The sequence below is a fragment of the Tamandua tetradactyla genome, chromosome 6 (genome assembly GCF_023851605.1).
Source record: "Tamandua tetradactyla isolate mTamTet1 chromosome 6, mTamTet1.pri, whole genome shotgun sequence".
Taxonomy (NCBI): domain Eukaryota; kingdom Metazoa; phylum Chordata; class Mammalia; order Pilosa; family Myrmecophagidae; genus Tamandua; species Tamandua tetradactyla.
The window spans coordinates 148,256,083-148,275,152 of NC_135332.1; the positions used below are offsets into that span (position 1 = coordinate 148,256,083).

The window sequence follows — 19,070 nt, forward strand, 5'->3', positions numbered from 1 at the left end:
AATTGTTCATTGAGTCATGGGTTTAAGTCTCAGGACCACTGCTTGTGGGGTGTCAAATTTCAGAGGCCTTCACTATACTTGTATATGATCTTTCTCTATCCTTGAAATAATCAGTCCTGCTTCATTTGGGCATCCAGTGCTCAAGACCGGCTCATCACCTATTAATTTCCTGAATATTGTTTAAGTAAAACAGTATTGGTCTGCAGAAGGAATTAATTTTAATAAAGGAATATAAAGAGAAATTAGTAATGCTAGCCTAGAGGGTGAATCACTTAAGATAACACATGAATTGGGTACCTAATTGTTAACATCTTATCCACCGTGAATTGACTGTTTAAAAGAGTTTCTGATCATAACTGATAATTTAAAAATGAATTTCACTTCATCACATAATTAGAGAGCAGGATTTTTCTGTATACAGTTTTGGACAAGGCTTCCTTGAACTCTGTAGACCTGCAACCAAAACACTGGTTTGATTATAGTTTAAATCGATTTTCAGTCTTGTATAGTTATATAAATAGATTTTCAGTCTTGTATAGTTATATGAATAGTTTAGTTTATGATTATTTAAATTTAATATTATGGGTATTCTAAATAATTATTTTTGAATTGGTTGGATATATAACCCCTCAAATTTCCTCTACTCCTTTAAGAAAAAAATTCATTTTTAAGGCTTTTATAATACATTTATAATGTTTATAATATAAAACACTCTGTTTTATTTAAAATACCGTATTTTTTTTTTTTTTTAAACATTTTCTTGTTTTATTGTATTTTGTTTGTTTGTTTGTTTTTTACATGGGCTGGGGCCGGGAATCGAACCGAGGTCCTCCGGCATGGCAGGCAAGCACTTTGCCCGCTGAGCCACCGCGGCCCGCCCTAAAATACCGTATTTTAATTTATACTAAGGAAGAAATAAAAAATAAAAAGGGAACCTATTTATTTTCAGTGAAATAAATGTGACTATGTTTCTTATGGTACTTTAATTATTTTTAAGACTTCAATATCCGTAAAAATATGCATAAAACTTGAGGACTTAATCATGAGTTTAGAGCAGCAATAGAGTTTTAATATCAATACTCTTTGTTAAGAACAAATGTCAAATTAATTGAAGTAAGTAATTCCAGTATATGGTGAACCACCAAGCTTTTTTATATAATAAACTTCATATTTCATGTCCATTTTATATGACCACAAATCTGTAGATAGAAATTTCTTCTTAGTGCAGTGCACTCAGTCGTGCAAACTTATCTTTTTAGGGTCAAAGAAGAACACAAACCACAACCGACACAGTAAGTAAATTTAAGAGTGCAGTAGGCTTGACTTCTGTACCTTTGCCACATTCTGCTTTCTGCACCTTTGATGGTATTAGCTTACACTAATACTGGATAGGCTGCAGCTAGTGTGTCTTCTGCTTTCTGACTCTCTGGCTTGTAAGAGAGCTGCCTGCAGCTTCTTACTTCATCCATGAAGTGAGTGGATGTAGTTTTTGCTGCCTGCTTGTGGACTGGTTAAGTGTTCAAACCTAATTTCCCTATATTCTGATTGCCTGGATGATAACTGGAGCTCATATTTCCATTGGCTGTAGCTTTTGTGCCTGTGTATTTTTATTTTTATGGATAAGAAAACATTTGACCTACATTGTTATTCATTGGTTTTCAGTCACATTATTTGCTTATTTAAACAGGTGGTTTCCCTTTAGTGGGATCACTGAACTGGTAAATAACGTTCTTCAGCCCCAGCAAAAACAACAAAATGAAAAGGAGCCCCAGACGTAAGTAAGCTGATCTATATAGACTGAATATTTTCTCTGACAGTATAGCATACTGAATAGTATGTATTAAAATACTGCCCTTGGAATAGCCTGCCCTTCAGAAAAGAATATTGATAGGTTATAGGTTTGGTACTTTTACCTTTAATTATCCCATGGGAATCTAAAAAGGCAGCAAGGGTAATTTATGGGGAAATAAGAAAGAAGATTTAATGCTCTAAATTGCAGTATAATTAATATAAACCATATTTACCCAGTAAAGTATATTTTGTCCAAAAATTCAACGTGTTCCAGAGTATGTTTCTTTGAACATTAAATTCTAATTAAGAGGCAGTAATCTGCCAAATTCAATCTTTGTCAAATAGTTTTGGAAAGGTTGAGTTAAAAAAAAAGGGTAAGCACTTTTCTTTGTTGTAATACTTTTGAGGGCTTAAATATGCTCTAATGGCATTAGAACATAAACTGTTACTAAGCATATTTGACCAATGAATCTTGTTTTCATTGAACATTTCACTAAGTCATGATATATAATTTGAGAAATGGTGCAAATTATTCATAAACTAACCTTAGACATTTACAAAAAGTGTTGATTCCATTTATTTTAGTTGCTAACAGATTAAAATTTTAAAAAGCAAGTTGTTTACATTTGTATCTTATTAATTTTGTGAAAGAAGTTTTATTTGTTACTGAGGTGGGAGTCATCGAGAATGGGAGAAAGACTGAATATATTTGAAATCCAGTCTCCCTATGATAACTGCCACCATACTGAGAAATGCTCCCACCACTTAGTCTCTGTGCTTTATTTAAGTAGTAGTTATGTCTGTGAAGAAGATCATTTAGTTATAGCAAAGGACATATTGAGAAGTGACATGAATTCTAGGAGAGAATGAGAGTGTCTATTAGGAACTCTAAGATGAAATACTCATAAAAACATTCACATTTTACCTTTAATGCAAAGTAAAAGATAAATATCTTTTTATTTTGTTACTATACACAAGGGTAATTCCCTCATCCATTTTATGTTACCTTGTATGCATTTTATTTTATATTTTGTCATTTTACACTTTCAACTGAAGTAAAACTATGTTGTCATATACTTTTCCTATTATTTGATATGTACTTGTAAAATTGGGTCTGTTTCTGTATTCAAGCTTTTGATGTCAGGACCTGGGTTTGTCTTATTTCTACTTTATCCCTGGAATTAGCACGATACATAGTAGGAACACAAGAAATATTTCACTACTGATTACATGTTTTATCCTTTTTAGATATTAAACTACTGCACCATAAAGAATAAAATTAAATGTATCAATCTCTTGTCTAATCAGCAAGCTCTGTGTTAAAATGGTACACAATATCATTATTTTGCTGATTTTTCTTAAAGCACCAAAACCTAAAATAGATTAAAGAAGTGAAATCAATAGCAAAACATAACTAAATGTAGCAATGCCTCAATTTTAAGTAGCTTCAGCTATGAATTTTGTGTCAGAGTTTTAGAAAAATAATCAAGATCGCATTATCTCAAGTATTGTATTACAGCAGTCATTAAATAAAATGACATTTTGTGAGAAACTTTAGAAAGTGATCTTATAGTAGTTATAATAAAGTGACATTTGATTGACATAAGGTTGGTATATGATGCTGAAGATTTCTGGTATATCATTTTTCAGAAGTTGTCCTTTTATCTTTCTGAACCACAGACCAAGTTTACCTGTGAACCCCATCCTTTAATTTATCTTCTCTTTGTTTAGCATTCTAAGTTTTCTTCTTATTACTGGGTCATCTCATTTGCTTCTCATTGACTATCATTTGAAGGGAAAACTTCCTATTGCCTACTTTCTTTCCACTCATCCATAAAATTATTTCTGACAACTGAATTCCAGGTATTTATTTTAAGTAATAAATATATAAAAAGTAATACATGCATTTTTCATTTTCTGTATAGCCATTTTATTAGACTAAGTTAAATATTCTATTAGATAACCAATATTACAACTTCAGCATGTTTCTTGAAAAAATAATTTCATTTTAGTAAGTTTATCCCCCTCCTATTTTGTGTTTATTCAAAGGTATAATAATAATCATAATAATAATAATATAGGCTTCTTGTATGTTTGGGTTTTGTTTATTTCATAGTTGTGGCATAACAAGAATATTTGCTAACATTGATTTGGATAAATCACATGAAATTTTAACTCTAAGTGGAACAATATGTCCATCTTTGACTTTCCATGAGGTGGGAAATAGAAAATCTGTTTAGGCAATTGTTTTAATCATCAATTCATTCAGCCTTTGCCAAAACTGCTTATTGTACAAATTAAATGATTCGGATTTTACTTTCTTTTCTTTCTCTCACTACTTTTTGCTTTAGTATCAAAATAAGGGAAAGTTGTCTGTATGGGACAATACATTAAAGCTTATTTGTATAGTGTAAAACAAATATCTGGATAAGTAAGCTAAAATGACAAATACTTTGTAATATAACTGCTATTTTAACTTTGTATCCCCAAATCTAGCATAATATCAAAGGCAAGCAAGATGACTATTTAATAAAAAATCATTAAACTAATCAACTGGGTTATTTTGTTTTGAATTTTGATATGATAATAGCTTTACTCATGTTGTGACATGATACATAATAAATATAATATTGAAATATTAGAAAAATCTAAAATTTGAATAATTAGAATCAAATCACCACTTAATATACTTTTTGATTGTGAGGTCTTTTAATTGGAAAAAATACTAAGGGGAAAAGTATTTAGGCATAGGGAACATCATATGTGAAAGTCTTAAGGCAACAAAGTGTTTGAGACATAGGAAGACCAGCACAGCTGTAATATAGTGGACCAGAGGAATTGTAGTGTGAGGTGAAGTTCCAGAGGTAGGACCAAGACAGGGCAGTGTTTTATAGATGATAGGTGTTTGGATCTGAGTCTCAGTATAAGGCTAAAATATTGAAAATTTTTAAACATGGGAGTGGAATGATATAATTTACTTATGATGATCAATCCTGCTGCTCTGTGAGTAGAATAGGTGGGATAGAAATAGTAGTGGAGAATTTTGTGAGGGATTCTGCCATAGATCATGGTGATTACAGAGGAGATAAAGAGAAGTAGATTGGAGATATATTTGGAGGAATAAATGATATGCTTTGCTAGTGGATTTGGAGGGAGGCAGTAAGGAAGAGAAAAGAACCAAAGATGATTTCTAGGTTCTGGCTTGAAGAACTAATTGGGTTAGGTCATTAACTAAGATCAGGAAGAGGAGGGGATTACCCCTGGTGGGGAGTGGAAACTAAAACTTTAATTTTGAATTTTTTAAATTTAAGATGCCTGGGAAATGGCCGTTATTGAAGGAGAAATTTGGAATGGCTGGAGATAAAAATTTGGGAATTGTCATCCTGGTACATGCTAGAAGAATAGTTAAGATAACTAATAGGAAGTACACAGAATGATCAGATATGAAGACCTGTGGTTGAGCTCTGAACAATTCTTACATTGTTCTGTGTCCTAGGAATCCAGAGATAAAAGGACTGTGGTCTCTGCTCTGAAATAGTTTACAATTTAGTGAGAAAAAGGCATGCTGTTAAGCAATACAAACTATACTGCTATAATTGCTGTAATGATGGTTAGTATTATAAGGTGCAATGAAAGCCTAGAGGGACAAATAGGAGTTTGTGTGACAAACAGGAGTGAGGTGTGGTTTTAGAGAAAAAGACAGTAGTTACAGGAGCATAGAGGAATGTAAGAGCATTGTTTATTCCGGGATATTTCACTATTACTGGATCAATAAGGATAGGTAGTTTTATTCATGAAAGGGCTTATATACTGAGATATGAGATTTTAATATGAAGGTGGAGGAGAGACATTGAAGATTTTAAATGTCTAAATAAGTGACAAGGTAAGATTTGCATGGAAATAAATTCACTCTGTAGGAAAGGTGGAAGGTGAATCAGATAGAACTGAAATTTGACAAAGGAGAGGTCAGTAAAGAGGCTACTGTAGTGTCTGCCCTAGGCTAGAGAGAGAGATTGCCTGATCTAGGACAGTGGAGTTGGAGAAACAGGGTGGGTAGGCAGTATTTACTAGGGTGAATTGATAGGATTGGGGAGGTTGATTTGGTCTAAGGATTGAGGGAGAAAGAAGGTGTTATACTTACAAGTAGCCTATGAGATGAAAGGGATGATCTTTTTTGTATTCTCAGTGCCTGTTCCATTGTATGTCACATGGCAGGAAAGACACAATGATTGTTATATAAATGAATAAATGATTGAATTGATTAAAAATTGCCTAATTGTGGGACAGTAGACCTATTCTAATTATATTAGTAGATAGTATTCCATTTGTTCAGACTTAAATGGGCCTGTCAGAAATTTCGTTTTTCATCATAAAAAATAGAGGAGTAATCCATAAACACAAGCTTGTTATCAATTATTTAATTTTAGATTACATAGAGTTTGAAGCAAAAGCCAGCCCTATTTTAAAAGCCATATCTCATTTATTTCTCAATAATAATGATGTGTAAATAGTTATTAAGAATATATTCACTTACAAGTACATCTTATTTCATATTTTTATGTAAAATTTGATTATAGAGATATGTGTGTACATATATATATGCATATATGTGCATACACATATATCTTTGTCTTTTTTTCACATCTGTATATTTTGAATATCTTGTTGTATGTCATTCTTATTAAAAGCAACTCACTATTCTTTAATATTGATGTTCTTCATTTTTGGTAGAATGACTACTCATTCATTCAACTGAAAATTCCAGTGACCTTGCTAAAAAAGGGACAGTTCTAAATTTTGTGGGGAATGCAGAACTGACTGCTAACTAAGATACAATCAGGAAAAATTGGGAGGCAGTGTTCAGTTAAGATGATGTTGCAGTAGGCCTGGTGATTATTGTCTCGTAGTACTCTGAATTGATACTGTTCATCATATTATTAGTCACATTTTTATATTCCTGAAGAGTAAAAGATAGAAATCTACCTTAGAACTTGTAGTACTTTTTATTTAATCTTAATTTGGCATGTACCATTAAAGTGTACTATGATGGTATTGCTCATACAGTTCACAATTTTGTACTGCTATTTTATCCTTATATTCTTCTTCACTGTTTACTATATTTTTCTTAATTCCTTACCTACATATGAAGTCCTTGAAAGCTGAGACAAAATTCTTTCTGTCCTTCATAGTTCCTTTCAATGATCTATATGCAATTAATGCTCAATAAATATGTATGGAATAAATGAATGAAATTTAAACAGAAGTCAATTTATAATATGTATACTGTGCTATTTGTTTAGGTGCAGTGTTGTGTAGAGGAAAGAACGTGGACAAAAGGGCACGGTTTTCTGAGTTCAAGGTTTTAATATGTAACTATTAGAATTTTTATTTTCATGTCATAAAGATGTGGTATTCAAATACATTCTTTTCAGTTTAAGAAATTTAATAAAATTAAATTGACTTTTCCATTTATTAGAAAAGTTATTTTAACTTGTAATTCTATTGCTTTATCTGTATAATGGAACTACTAATATTCATACCATGAGGCTGTAAGGTGTAAATGCAGTAGCATCTACAGATCTAGCCAAATGATCAACACATAGTAGGTGATCAGCAAACAATATTTCTTTCCCTCCAAATATAGTAATGTAGGATTTTAATTGGATAGTTAGTATAATCATAATATATAGATAATGTGGTTGATCTAAAAGGTATAGTTTAAAATGGAAACTCTTTGTAAAATCTAGTTAAGAACAGAAATACTTTCACCTTTTGACTGTAATCTAAATTTTTGTTTGACATTTGGAAAATATGATTGTATTTTTAAATATAAAAAAGAATGAATGAATTCAGTCTGCTTTAATAGATATACTCAATTATGGAAAATATTTTATATGTATATTTCCTTTATTGGTGTTTTTACTAGCATACTATTTCTACTGAGGTTCTTCTAGCTTAGTGATGTGCTTAGAGATTTTTGAGTGGTATAGATGTATTGGTTTTACATTCAATTGTTTTAACTCTTGCTTTTTCTTGTTTCTTTCTTCCCAGCCTTTTCTATTCTATACTGTTACTACTCTTTTAAACTATGAAACTGAACTTCAGGGCAGGGTCTGGGTCTTAAATATTTTTATATCCTCCACAATGCAAAACACAATGGTATGAACATAAATTCTCAGTTGCTGAATGAATGATTTCACCACTATTTTAAGTCAGTTCCTGCCACTCTTTTCCTATACTACTTCTAACCCTGTAGATCCTCCCCAGTGTTTCCAGTTGTTACCGAGGAAAAGGGATCTGGATTCCCTTTTACTCGGTAACAAATGGACTTAATATTTGACTTAAATGCTCCTAAGGATACAAGTCAAATACGTCTCTACCTGAGAAGATAGGTAATGGCTTGTTCTACCTCTATTCTGTAAATTTCACTTTAGCTATATACAGTGACTTTTGTGTTGACATATTTACTTATCTTTGCCAATATTTGTCAATATCCTGAAATAATGAGATTGTGGAAACCAACCATCAGATTTATAATGTGCTATTATACTGGAGAAGAATCTGACCAGCTCTTTCCTTCCTCTACCTCAGGCTTCCATTCCATTCTTTCAAATTGTTAGTTGGCAGAGGAGGAGAACCCTCCCCTTGCTTTGTGTTTTTTATTCTTTGCTTGAACATAATTATGTGCACAATGAATTATTGTGCAATTGCACAATGAATTAGAAGCTGGTAGTTTTGCAAAGGGCCACACACTAAAATATCACAGAGCTCTTGCTTTTAATTTGGGAAAATATCTAGGTTATATTGTTTACATGAAAAATAGCAGAGAGACCATAGGAAATATGCTTCTACTCCATGAAGGGAAGAGATTATTTCAACTCCTACTTTATATTAAATGAGAAAGACTGGTTCAGTTTATCTAATTTTATAGTAAAATTTACCAAGTATTTATCAATGCTTTTTTCTTTCTGCATATTGAAGCTTAACAAGGTCTGAAAAATATCTTAGAACAGGAGGATTATGGCGGTGTGATAGTGGCTCAGTGGCAGAATTCTTGCCTGCCATGGCAGAGACCCAGGTTCAGTTCCTGGTTCCTGCCCATGCAAAGAAACAAGCAAGCAAAAAAACAAACAAAAACAGGAGGATTTGTGAACTGAGTTCACTTAATTGTTGCAATTTGATGTAAGTCCATAATTGCTTCCATCATTCTTTTACAGTGTACACTACAGTGGCTTTTAGTATGGTCACCTATTTTTTATTTTTATATTGTTCTTATGTTCAAGAAGTATCCTCACTGATTGCTGTTTATCTTATTCTTATAACATCATGGTGTATTAACCATTGTTACATACCCTTAAGAGTCAGAGCCCTCTTTTTGTCATTCTGGCCATATCTGTTATAGTGAGTACATGTACTTTGTGTCTGATGGTTATGTGCCTTCCCTTGTCTTTGCTATTATAGAATAATTCCCATTAACACTAGGTAACCCAGTTCCAGAGTAGTATTTCCATCATAAGTCCTGTCCTATAGAGGATAGCCACCACTAAACTTCTCAATAAGCTGGTGTGCTCTCACTAGGGCATTTTTAATTTTTAATTTTTTATTGCTTTAATAAAGGGACTGTCCCCTCTCAAGAATATAATCAGCTACATCTTTTCATATCACAATCTTGATTACAAATCTGTTCTAACCTGCTCACCTCTCTGTTTTGACTCCTTTCTCAATACCCTGTTTAAGGCAGTACCAGCATTACTACTATCATTAATTGCAGGCCATCGTTTTTTCAAGTTTCAAAGAGTCATCTCAGCAGTACATTAAGATTGCCTCCAGGTGTCCTGAATTATGGGAGATTGCCCTCAAAATCACTTTTTCCCCCCTAATAAGCCTCATATTCCTCCTACTCCTCCCTCCCTTCCTCCCTAGTTCTACCCAGTCTATAATATGCAAGATCCATTCCTAGGCATATTTTCTTGGTTTCTCCCACTTCATATCATCTTGGGCCTGCAGCTCTTTTGACAAATAGTTTCTTTCCTTCTGTAATAGGAATAGTGATTATCTGCTTCTGTCCTGCTGAAATTTGACTTCAGTTATTGGTCTAGATGCCATGAAGGAAAATAGAGGCAGATCTTGAAAAAAGCAAGGCATCCCCCTCAAGTGCTGTCTTTAGGTAGTTTTAGGTCACTGTGCACCTCAAAGTGTCCATTCTACATGATTCTGCATAATCTGAATTCTATAACTGCTCCCTCTCCTTGAGTTTAGTGTTGGTGCAGCTCTTCTGTTACTGTTCCGAGGTTACTGCACCAAACCTTGTGGCTTCTCTACAGCTATTCATAGCCGTAGTTTTATAAATAAACCATTCTTTAATTATCCTAAATATGGTGTGCCTTCTGTTTCCTGTTGGGACCCTATGTACCATTTGTTTACATTTGGAATCCTGTTTAATACACTAACACCTACATGATACTGACTACAGTGTATTTGAATTCAGGAGAAAGTGCTAATTGTGATAATAGTGTTACTTGTTATTACTTGTTCTGTTGGAAGTGTCTTGATGCTTATTTAGGTTAAGAGAAAGGATATTTCTTGCTGTATGTCTTAAGCTGGAGTCTGGTTCTATTTTAGGTTAATTTAGAAACTGGTGAAGCTTGTCATAAATACTACATTCTGTTTGTGCTTTTACCCATTTGCTAGTCTCAATAAATTCACAGTGTTTCTTGTTTTCTCTAATCTCTCTTTAGCAAGTATGCTGAACAAATTCTATTTTGAAATGTAACTAGTAATGATTAATGTATTATTCTTTGGCCCAGTTTAATTTAAAGAGTATTTGTACATGCTCCTGTCTATAGTACATTATCTTTTAGACATTGTTTAATCAAGATACAAAGAGGTGAAAGACCTTATAAATACTTATGAGAAGCTTATAATATTAATAATAACTAAGTAACACATAGAGGAGTTTGCAGTTTAAGAGAAGGCAAAGCCTTAACATGAAGGAAGTAATTTCTAATTTGGGATCTAATGAATTAGCAAGTTTGTGGGCACTTGAACTTGCCTGGTACCCTTTACAGTTCCTTCCACCTCCAAAGAAATAATCCACCAGCTTCCTGCAAAAGGCTCCTTGTTTTCACACCCCATTGCTTGTGGGAATCATTCAAATCTACTACCTCTGGATCTGTTCTGTCCAATTTATTTGGTTTTAGTTTTAGTTTCAGTTTTCGTTGTTGCTTAAGCCTTCTGTTTAGACCTTATTCTTTCTAACCACTCTTCTGAACACAATACTTTGCATCTTTCTTTACCTCCAGACTGTCCTTTTTGGAGATTCTGACTCCATTTCTGATTTGTTTGTCCGGATGTTTCTTGACTCCTGTCATTAATACTACTCTGTCTGCTTCTAGCCTTTAAGGACCCCTGTTGTTTGGGCAGCTTCTAAAGATGAAATGCAGCATATAGTATGTATAAAAATCTGGGACTATCTGGGGAGAAGGGGTGATGTATGAGAAGAAGGTACTCTCATATCCTTTTGGGGATACAAATTGTTAAACCTCTTTGCAAATTTTAAATTTTAGAAGATATTGTCAAATTTACAATTCCAGGGGTCATATTCAAAATATTTAACAACTAATATGGGGTGGTCATTGACCATTAAGAAAGATACCTGACCGATCGACGTGGTCTTATGTTTACTATCAAATATCAACTCTACTTACACCCTCTAACCCAGAAATTCTGTTTCTAGGAATTTATCCTACAGAATTTATTGCACAAATGCACAAAGATATATTTACTTGTAGAATGAAGCATTAGAAATCATGTGTCCTTTAATAAGGGATTTGTTGAAAATATAAAATGAAAGCCTATAAACCTTCAAAAAGAATTAGATAGATCTAGATTATTGATATGGAAATGTCTAAGGTGTAATTTTGAAATAGAAAATAAGTTGAAAATTCTTAGGCATAGTATGAATCTTTTTGGTGTGTGTGTGTGTGTGTGTGTTTATGTGTATGTGTGTGTATGTTTTATATATAGAATTTATGTATGTGTGTGTGTTAGAGGATTTAATAGTGATTGTCTAGAAAGGATTCCTTTTATTTTTCATACTTTATATATTGATTATGTTTGAATTTTTGTAATAAGCACATAATACTTTTATAATCAGAGAAAAATCACTTATAGAAAAAATTTATGTAGGAACTTTTCCTAATTTTTTCCTTCATTGCCATCATATTTTCCTCTTCTGTTTTGGTTAACATATTAGAATATGGCAACAGTGGGGGAACGGACGGTGGAGGAAACTATGAAAATTTTAAACACTACATACTCTCTCAATTTCCAGATTCTTGCCCTCCCTTCCTCCCTCTAAATGTGGCACATATGTACTTTGGAAAATGTACCTTCCTTGTCTGTCCCAAACTTTATGGCCTCATGACTCCATAACCCTCATAGAGAGCCACTGCTCTAACATGTATTATACCAATCTACCTTACCAGTTTATGGCATTATCTTCCTTTAAAACCAGTGCCTTGATTGCCATTAGGATCCTAACTTTTAGACAGATTGGTGTGCTGGTAGTATATTACAGAAGTTATCCCTAAGTTAAATCTGCCAGTCACAATTACTTTACTGTGTCTTATTTATTTTTTCATTGTTCTTGTCACTGACTGAAATCATATTGCTTATTGATTTGTTTTCTTAATTATTTTCTATTTACCTGACTAGACTTTAAGCTCCATGTAGTGCTGTATTTGTTTGCCAGGGCTGCCATGACAAAGTACCACAAACTGGACAGCTTAAAGCAACAGCAATTTACTGTCTCATAGTTCTGGATTCTAGATGTCAAAAACTAACGTGTCAGCAGGACCATGCTTCCTCTGAATTCTGTGGGGGTTCTGGCAGTGCCTTGCCAGTAATTTCATAACTCAATCTCTCTCCTTGTCTCTCTTTCAGTCATCTGTCTCTCTGTTCAAATTTCTTCTCCTTATAAGGACTCTAGTCATAGTTGAATTAGGGCCACTCTAATCCAGGTTGGCCTCATCTTAACTAATAATATCTTCGAAGATCCTATTTACAAATGAGTTCACATTCATAGGACGAGGGGTTAGTACCTGAGTAAGTCTTTTTAGAGAACACGACAATCCATACATGGGCTCTTGTCTGTTTTGCTTACCATTGTATTTCCATTACCCAGACTCTGCCTAGGAAACAGTAGGAACATAAGTATTTGTTGAATGAATGAATAAAGTAGAAGAAAGGATGGATTAACTTGTTAATTGTAATTAACCTGTAATTGTTAACATGTCTTATGGTCTTTTCTGTCAAGACTCAGTGGCAGTTGCTGTTTCATATCTCTCCCAGAAGACTGCATCTCTAGGATTCAGGTCACAGCAGGTTGAATTATATCACCTTTCATTAGAGCAGAGTTTAAGATCAGATGCAATGAAATACTATTGCACTCCTATTAAATGAGAATCTGAAGTTCCCTAATGACATAGTGTTGAGCATTTTCTCACCTACTTACTTGCTGTTTGTGTATCTTCTTCAGTGAAGTTTCTCTTTTGCTCTTCTGTCCCTTTTTAAAATTGGGTGGTTTGTTTTCCTATTGTTGAATTTTAAGAATTTGGATATTTTGGATACAAGTCTTTTATTAGGTATGTGTTGTGTAACTCTTTTCTCCCAGTCTGTGTGGCTTGCTTTTCATTCTCTTAACAATCTTTCACAAAGCAAAAGTTTTAATTTTAATGAATTCCAGCTTACCATGTTTTTCTTCCATAGCTTGTACTTTTGAAGTTGTATCTAAGATGTCAAAGTGCCTAGATTTTCTTCTATGTTATCTTCTAGAAGTTTTATAATTTTTTTGTTTTACAGTCAGGTCTATCCCATTTTGAGAAAATATTTGTGAAAGGTACAAAGTCTGTGTATAGATTCATTGAGATATATGATAAAAGAACATCACAAATCATAATAAATGGTGTTGGGGAATTGGAAAATCCAGATAGAGAAGAATAAAATTAAATCCCTGTATCACATTACATACAGAAGTAAACTTCAGATCTATTGAAAGCCTAAATGTGAGAGGTAAAATTATAAAGGTGTTAGAAGAAAATGTAGAATATTTTTGTAACTAACTTGGGGATAAACAATTTTTTTTTAAGCCAGTCACCCAAACCACTAATCTTAAAGGGAAAAAACAAAATTGAAGATTTTTGTTTCACAAAGGACACCGCATGCAAAATTAACACTCAGTCGATAGACTTGAAGAAGATACCTGTATGGTTAATTATGCAGGATTAATGTATTGGCCATATAGGATACTGCTTCCTGCACATAAGCAAGAAAAAAATAGGAAATCCAAGTGAATATTGGATAAAGGACATGAATAGACACTCCATAGGAGGGTAGTCCTTTTGGATGAATTTCATTAGAAGCCAGAAAACCACACACTTAAAAAATGGGATATCAGTTCATATCTATCAAAGGAGTAAATATTTAAAAAGTTGAATAGCGCCGCACACTGGCAAAGATTAGAAGAAACTCGAGCTTTCATACTCTGATGGCAGGTGTGCTAACTGGGATAGCCACTTTGGAGAGCAGTTTGTAAATATTTAGTAGACTTGAGTATGTGCATTACACTCTTGCATATACAGACATAGCTTGTTTTATTGTGCTTCACTTAATTGTGCTTCACAGATATTGTATATTTTACAAATTGATGGTTTTGTGGCAATCCTGCATCAAGCAAGTCTATCGGCACTATTTTTCTAATATGCTCACTTCGTGTCTCTGTGTCACATTTTAGTAATCCTCACGATATTTCAGACATTTTCATTATTATTATATCTATTAGGGTTGTCTGTAATCAGTGATCTTTGATGTTGCTACAGAACTGTAATTGTTTTGAGGTTCCACGAATTGTGCCCAATAAGATGGCAATTTAAGATAGATGATTGTATTCTGACTGCTCCACTGACTGGCCGTTTCCTTATCTTTCTCCTTATCCTCGGACCTACCCTATTTCCTGAGATGCAGCAATATTGAAATTAGGTCAATTAATAACCCTACAATGGCCTCTGTATATTCAAGTGAAAGGAAAAGTCACATGTCTCTCACTTTAAATCAAAAGCTGGAAATGATTAAGCTTAGTGAGGAAGGCATGTTGAAAGCCGAGATAGGTTGATAGCTAAGCCTCTTGGCTGAACAGTTAGCCAAGTTGTGAATGCAAAGGAAGAGTTCTTGAAGGAAATTTAAAGTGTTGCTCCAGTGAATACATGAAAATAAGAAAGCGGAACAGGCTTACTGCTGATATTTAGTGGTCTGGATAGAAAATCAAACCAGCAACAGGGTTCCCTTCAGCCAAAGCCTAGTCCAGGCAAGGCTCTAACTCTTTAAAATTCTGTGAAGGCTAAGAGACGTAAGGAAGTTGCAGAAGAAAAGTTCACCACCTGCAGAGGTTGTTGGTTCATGATTTTTAAGGAAAGAAGCCATCTCCAAACATAGAAGTGAAAGGTGAAACAGCGAGTTTTGATGTAGAAGCTGCAGTAAGTTATCTAGAAGATCTAGCTAAGATAATTGATACAGGTAGCTACATTAAACAACATATTTTCAATGAAGACAAAGTAACCTTATATTGGAAAAAGGGGCCATCAAGGACTTTAACCCTTAGAGGGGAGAAGTCAATGCCTGACTTCAAAGCTTCAGAGAACAGGCTGACTCTTCTTAGGAGCTAATGAAGCTGATGACTTTAAGTTAAAGCCAATGCTCATATATTATTCTGAAAATCCTAGGGCCTTTAAGAAGTATGCAAAATCTGCTCTGCCTGCCCTATAGAAATGGAACAACAAAGCCTGGTTAACAGCACATCTATATATAACCTGGTTTCCTTAGTATTTTAAGCCCACTGTTGAGACCTACTGCTCAGAAAAAAAATTCCTTTGAAAATATTCCTGCTCATTGACAATGCATCTGTAACCCAAGAGCTCTGCTGGAAATGTTCAATAAGATGAATGCTGTTTCATGCCTATCATAACATCCATTCTGCAGCCCATGGATCAAGAAGTCATTTAGACTTTCAAGTCTTATTATTTAAGAAATATATTTTGTAAGGCTATAGCTGCCATAGATGGTGATTCTTCTGATGATTTGGGCAAAGTGAATTGAGAACCTTCTGGAAAGTTTTCCCCATTCTAGATGTCATTAAGAACATTCGTTATTCATGGGAGGAGGTCAAAATATTAATATTAACAGGAGTTTATAAGAAGTTGATTCCAACTATTGTGGATGACTGTTTTAAAGAGTTCAAGATTTCAGTGAAGGAAGTAATTGTTGATGTAGTAGAAATAGCAAGAGAATTAGAATTAGAAGTAGAGCTTGAATAACTGACTGAATTGCTGCAATCTCATGATAAAATGTTAATAGATGTGGAGGTGCTTCTTATGGATGAGCAAAGACAGTGAGATGCAATCTATTCCTGGTGAATGTGCTATGAACATTGTTGAAATGACAGCAAAGGATTTAGAATATTTCATTAACTGAGTTGATAAAGCAGTGGCATGGTTGAGAGCAGTTACTCCAATTTTGAAAGAACTTCTACCAAACAGCTACCAAGAGTTTAAAGGGCTACCAAATAGCATCACATGCTATGGAGAAATCTTTTGTGAAAGAATCAATCAATGTAGCAAACTTCATTGTCTTATTTTAAATAATTGCTACAGCCACCCCAACCTTCAGTAATCACCACCTTGATCAGTCAGCAGCCATCAACATTGAGACAAGATCTTCCTTCAGCAAAAGATTACGATTCACTGAAGGCTCAGATGATGGTTAGGGTTTTTTAACAATAAAGTATTTAAAAATTAAGGCATGTATATTTTTTAAAGATATAATGGTATTACACACTTAATAGACTGGTAATTATAAACATAACTTTTATGTGCATTGTGAAACCAGAAAATTCATGCAAACTGCTTTATTGCTAGATTTGTTTTATTAGGTGGTCTGGGACTGAACCCACAATACCTCTGAGGGGCGACTCTATGCCAATCCTGTTTGAATTTAAGCTTCCGCATCTCTTTTCTTTTCACAGCCGTGACCAGTTAATCCCATCATGCATCTTTAACATTGCCACAGTCTCTGGAATCACTACAATTCTTATGAAAGAGGGTGTAAAATAGTTTAAATCTAGCATTTTGGATTACATAATTATTAACTTTGCTACTGATCTGACTCTGGTCTCCCCAAGTGTGAAATGGGGCTTCCTTATCCTTATCCTTTGAGGCACCATCCCTATATTAATATTATAGTGCCGTTCATTTAACTGGGATTCTGTCTTCTATTCTAGTGTGCCTTTGTAAATTGTTTAGTACTCCAGTGCCTCTAGAACTAAATCAAAGCTTTCATGTTTCCAGTTTACCTCTACCTGCCTTTTTGGTCTTTTTCCCAATTGCATTCATCATTTATTCAGTGGTATCACAGGTAGGGAAATGTGTAATATATCTCACACAGGAAGATGATTTTTCTGAATGGTAGGAAAAGCTCTGAGGCAGAGATCATTCAGTGGTCCACTGAAAATTGTGTTTGTTCTAGTACTTGTTTTATGGGTTTGAACCACCAGTAGTGGTGCCTGTTTTGTGTAGCAGAGCTTCACTTAAACCCGGTGGAACATTATTAGGGAAAAACAGTTGAAGTTACAGCAGAAGTTAAACTATAGCTATTCAGAATTCAATGATATTAGAATGTGCTTACACAAAAGGAAGTGTGCTTTTGTGATTAAGTAGTTAGAAGGGCTCCTAGAATGCTATGATTTACCTATTGACTTCAGATTAGCACTTTGAAACTGTTTTTAAAAGTCAAGTTTTGAGGTATAATTCATTTATAGTAAATTTCACTCTTTTGATGTATATGCTTGGGTAAATTTTGACAAACATATATAGTCATTTATCTGATACCACAATCAAGACAATTTCTGCCATTCCAAAAACAGTTCCTTGTGCCCATTTGTAGTAATTGACTCCCTTCTCTTCAGCCATTGATCTGATATTAGTCCCTATAATTTTTCCCTTTCCAGAATGTTACATAAATGAGATCATATTGTATATGAGTGGGCAAACTATGGCCCACAAACCAAATCTGGGCCACTGCCTGTTTTAGTATAACTGGTAAGTTAAGAATATTTCTTTCATTTGTTAAGTGTTTGAAAACGATTTTAATGGATAATATTCTGAGACTAAAAAGGATGTGAAAATAACATTTCAGAGTCCCTACATAGTTTTAATGAAACATAGCCAAGCACGTTCATTTATATATTGTTGATGGCTGGTTTTTGCTTCATGGTTTTTATGTCCAATTTTTGCCTAACATGTAAGAAGTCTTTGTCTGACCCAAGGTCATGAAGATTTTTTTCTAGAAGTTTTGTAATTTTAGCTATTATTTTATGTCTGTGATCCATTTTTAGTTAATTTTTGCATAAAAAGGTGTGAGGTTTGAATTGATGTTCATTTTTTTTTTTTTACACATGAATTACCAATTGCTTTTTATACATGGGTTTCCGACTGCTTAAAAGACTATTCTTTCTCTATGAAATTACCTTGGAACTTTGTAGAAATTAAAGACCTTATTAGTGTTAGATTATATGTGGGCTATCTATGCTGTTTCATTGAAATTTGTCTTTATCTTTTGCTAAAACCATATTGACTAGATTACTATAGCTTTTATAATAAGTCTTGAATTCTGGTAGTTTGAGTCCTTTAGCTTTTATTTCTTCAACATACTTTACCGATTCTTGAACTTTTTTTTTCCATATAAAGTTTAGACTCCGCTTGTCAATTTACCCAAAAATCATTCTAAGATTTTGATTGGGATGGTTAAAACAATAGATCAATTGACATCCTAAGAATACTGAGTTTTCCCATTGATGAACACAGTATATTTCTTCTATTATTTAGGTCTTCTTTGATTCTTTTATTGGTGTTTTATAGTTTTCACCATAGAATTTCTGCATGCATTTCTTTGGATTTATACTTGAGTATCCTGCCCTGCTTGCTATTATGACTATTTTTAAAATTTTTATTTCTACTCATTCATTGCTAATATGTAAATATACAATTGACTTTTGTATATTGATCTTATATCCTGTGAAATTGCTAAACTCAGTATTAGTTATACGAACTTTTTTGTAGTTTCTTTGAGATTTCAAATAATTATATCATTTATATATAGAGACAGTTTTATATATTCCTTTTCAATTTGTATGTGTTTTTTTTTTGCCTTAGTACACTGGCTAGAATGTC

At 33.6% G+C, this 19,070-nt stretch overlaps 1 protein-coding gene across 15 annotated transcripts in view; it reads left to right on the top strand.

The window, feature by feature from the left end:
* Positions 1 to 19,070, top strand: part of RIMS2 (regulating synaptic membrane exocytosis 2) — a 757,916-nt gene that overhangs the window by 96,238 nt on the left and 642,608 nt on the right. For 10 of the 15 annotated variants that reach the window (XR_013178386.1, XM_077167426.1, XM_077167432.1 and 7 more), the window contains 2 exons: positions 1,260 to 1,292; positions 1,688 to 1,774. The exons of 4 other annotated variants lie outside the window; for them this stretch is intronic. Coding sequence is in view for 8 of the 11 variants with exons in the window: in XM_077167426.1 (XP_077023541.1) it covers positions 1,260 to 1,292; positions 1,688 to 1,774 (120 nt within the window). In the remaining 3 variants the exon portion in view is untranslated. The remainder of the gene's footprint in view (positions 1 to 1,259; positions 1,293 to 1,687; positions 1,775 to 19,070) is intronic. One more of the 15 variants, XM_077167434.1, reaches the window with a different exon arrangement.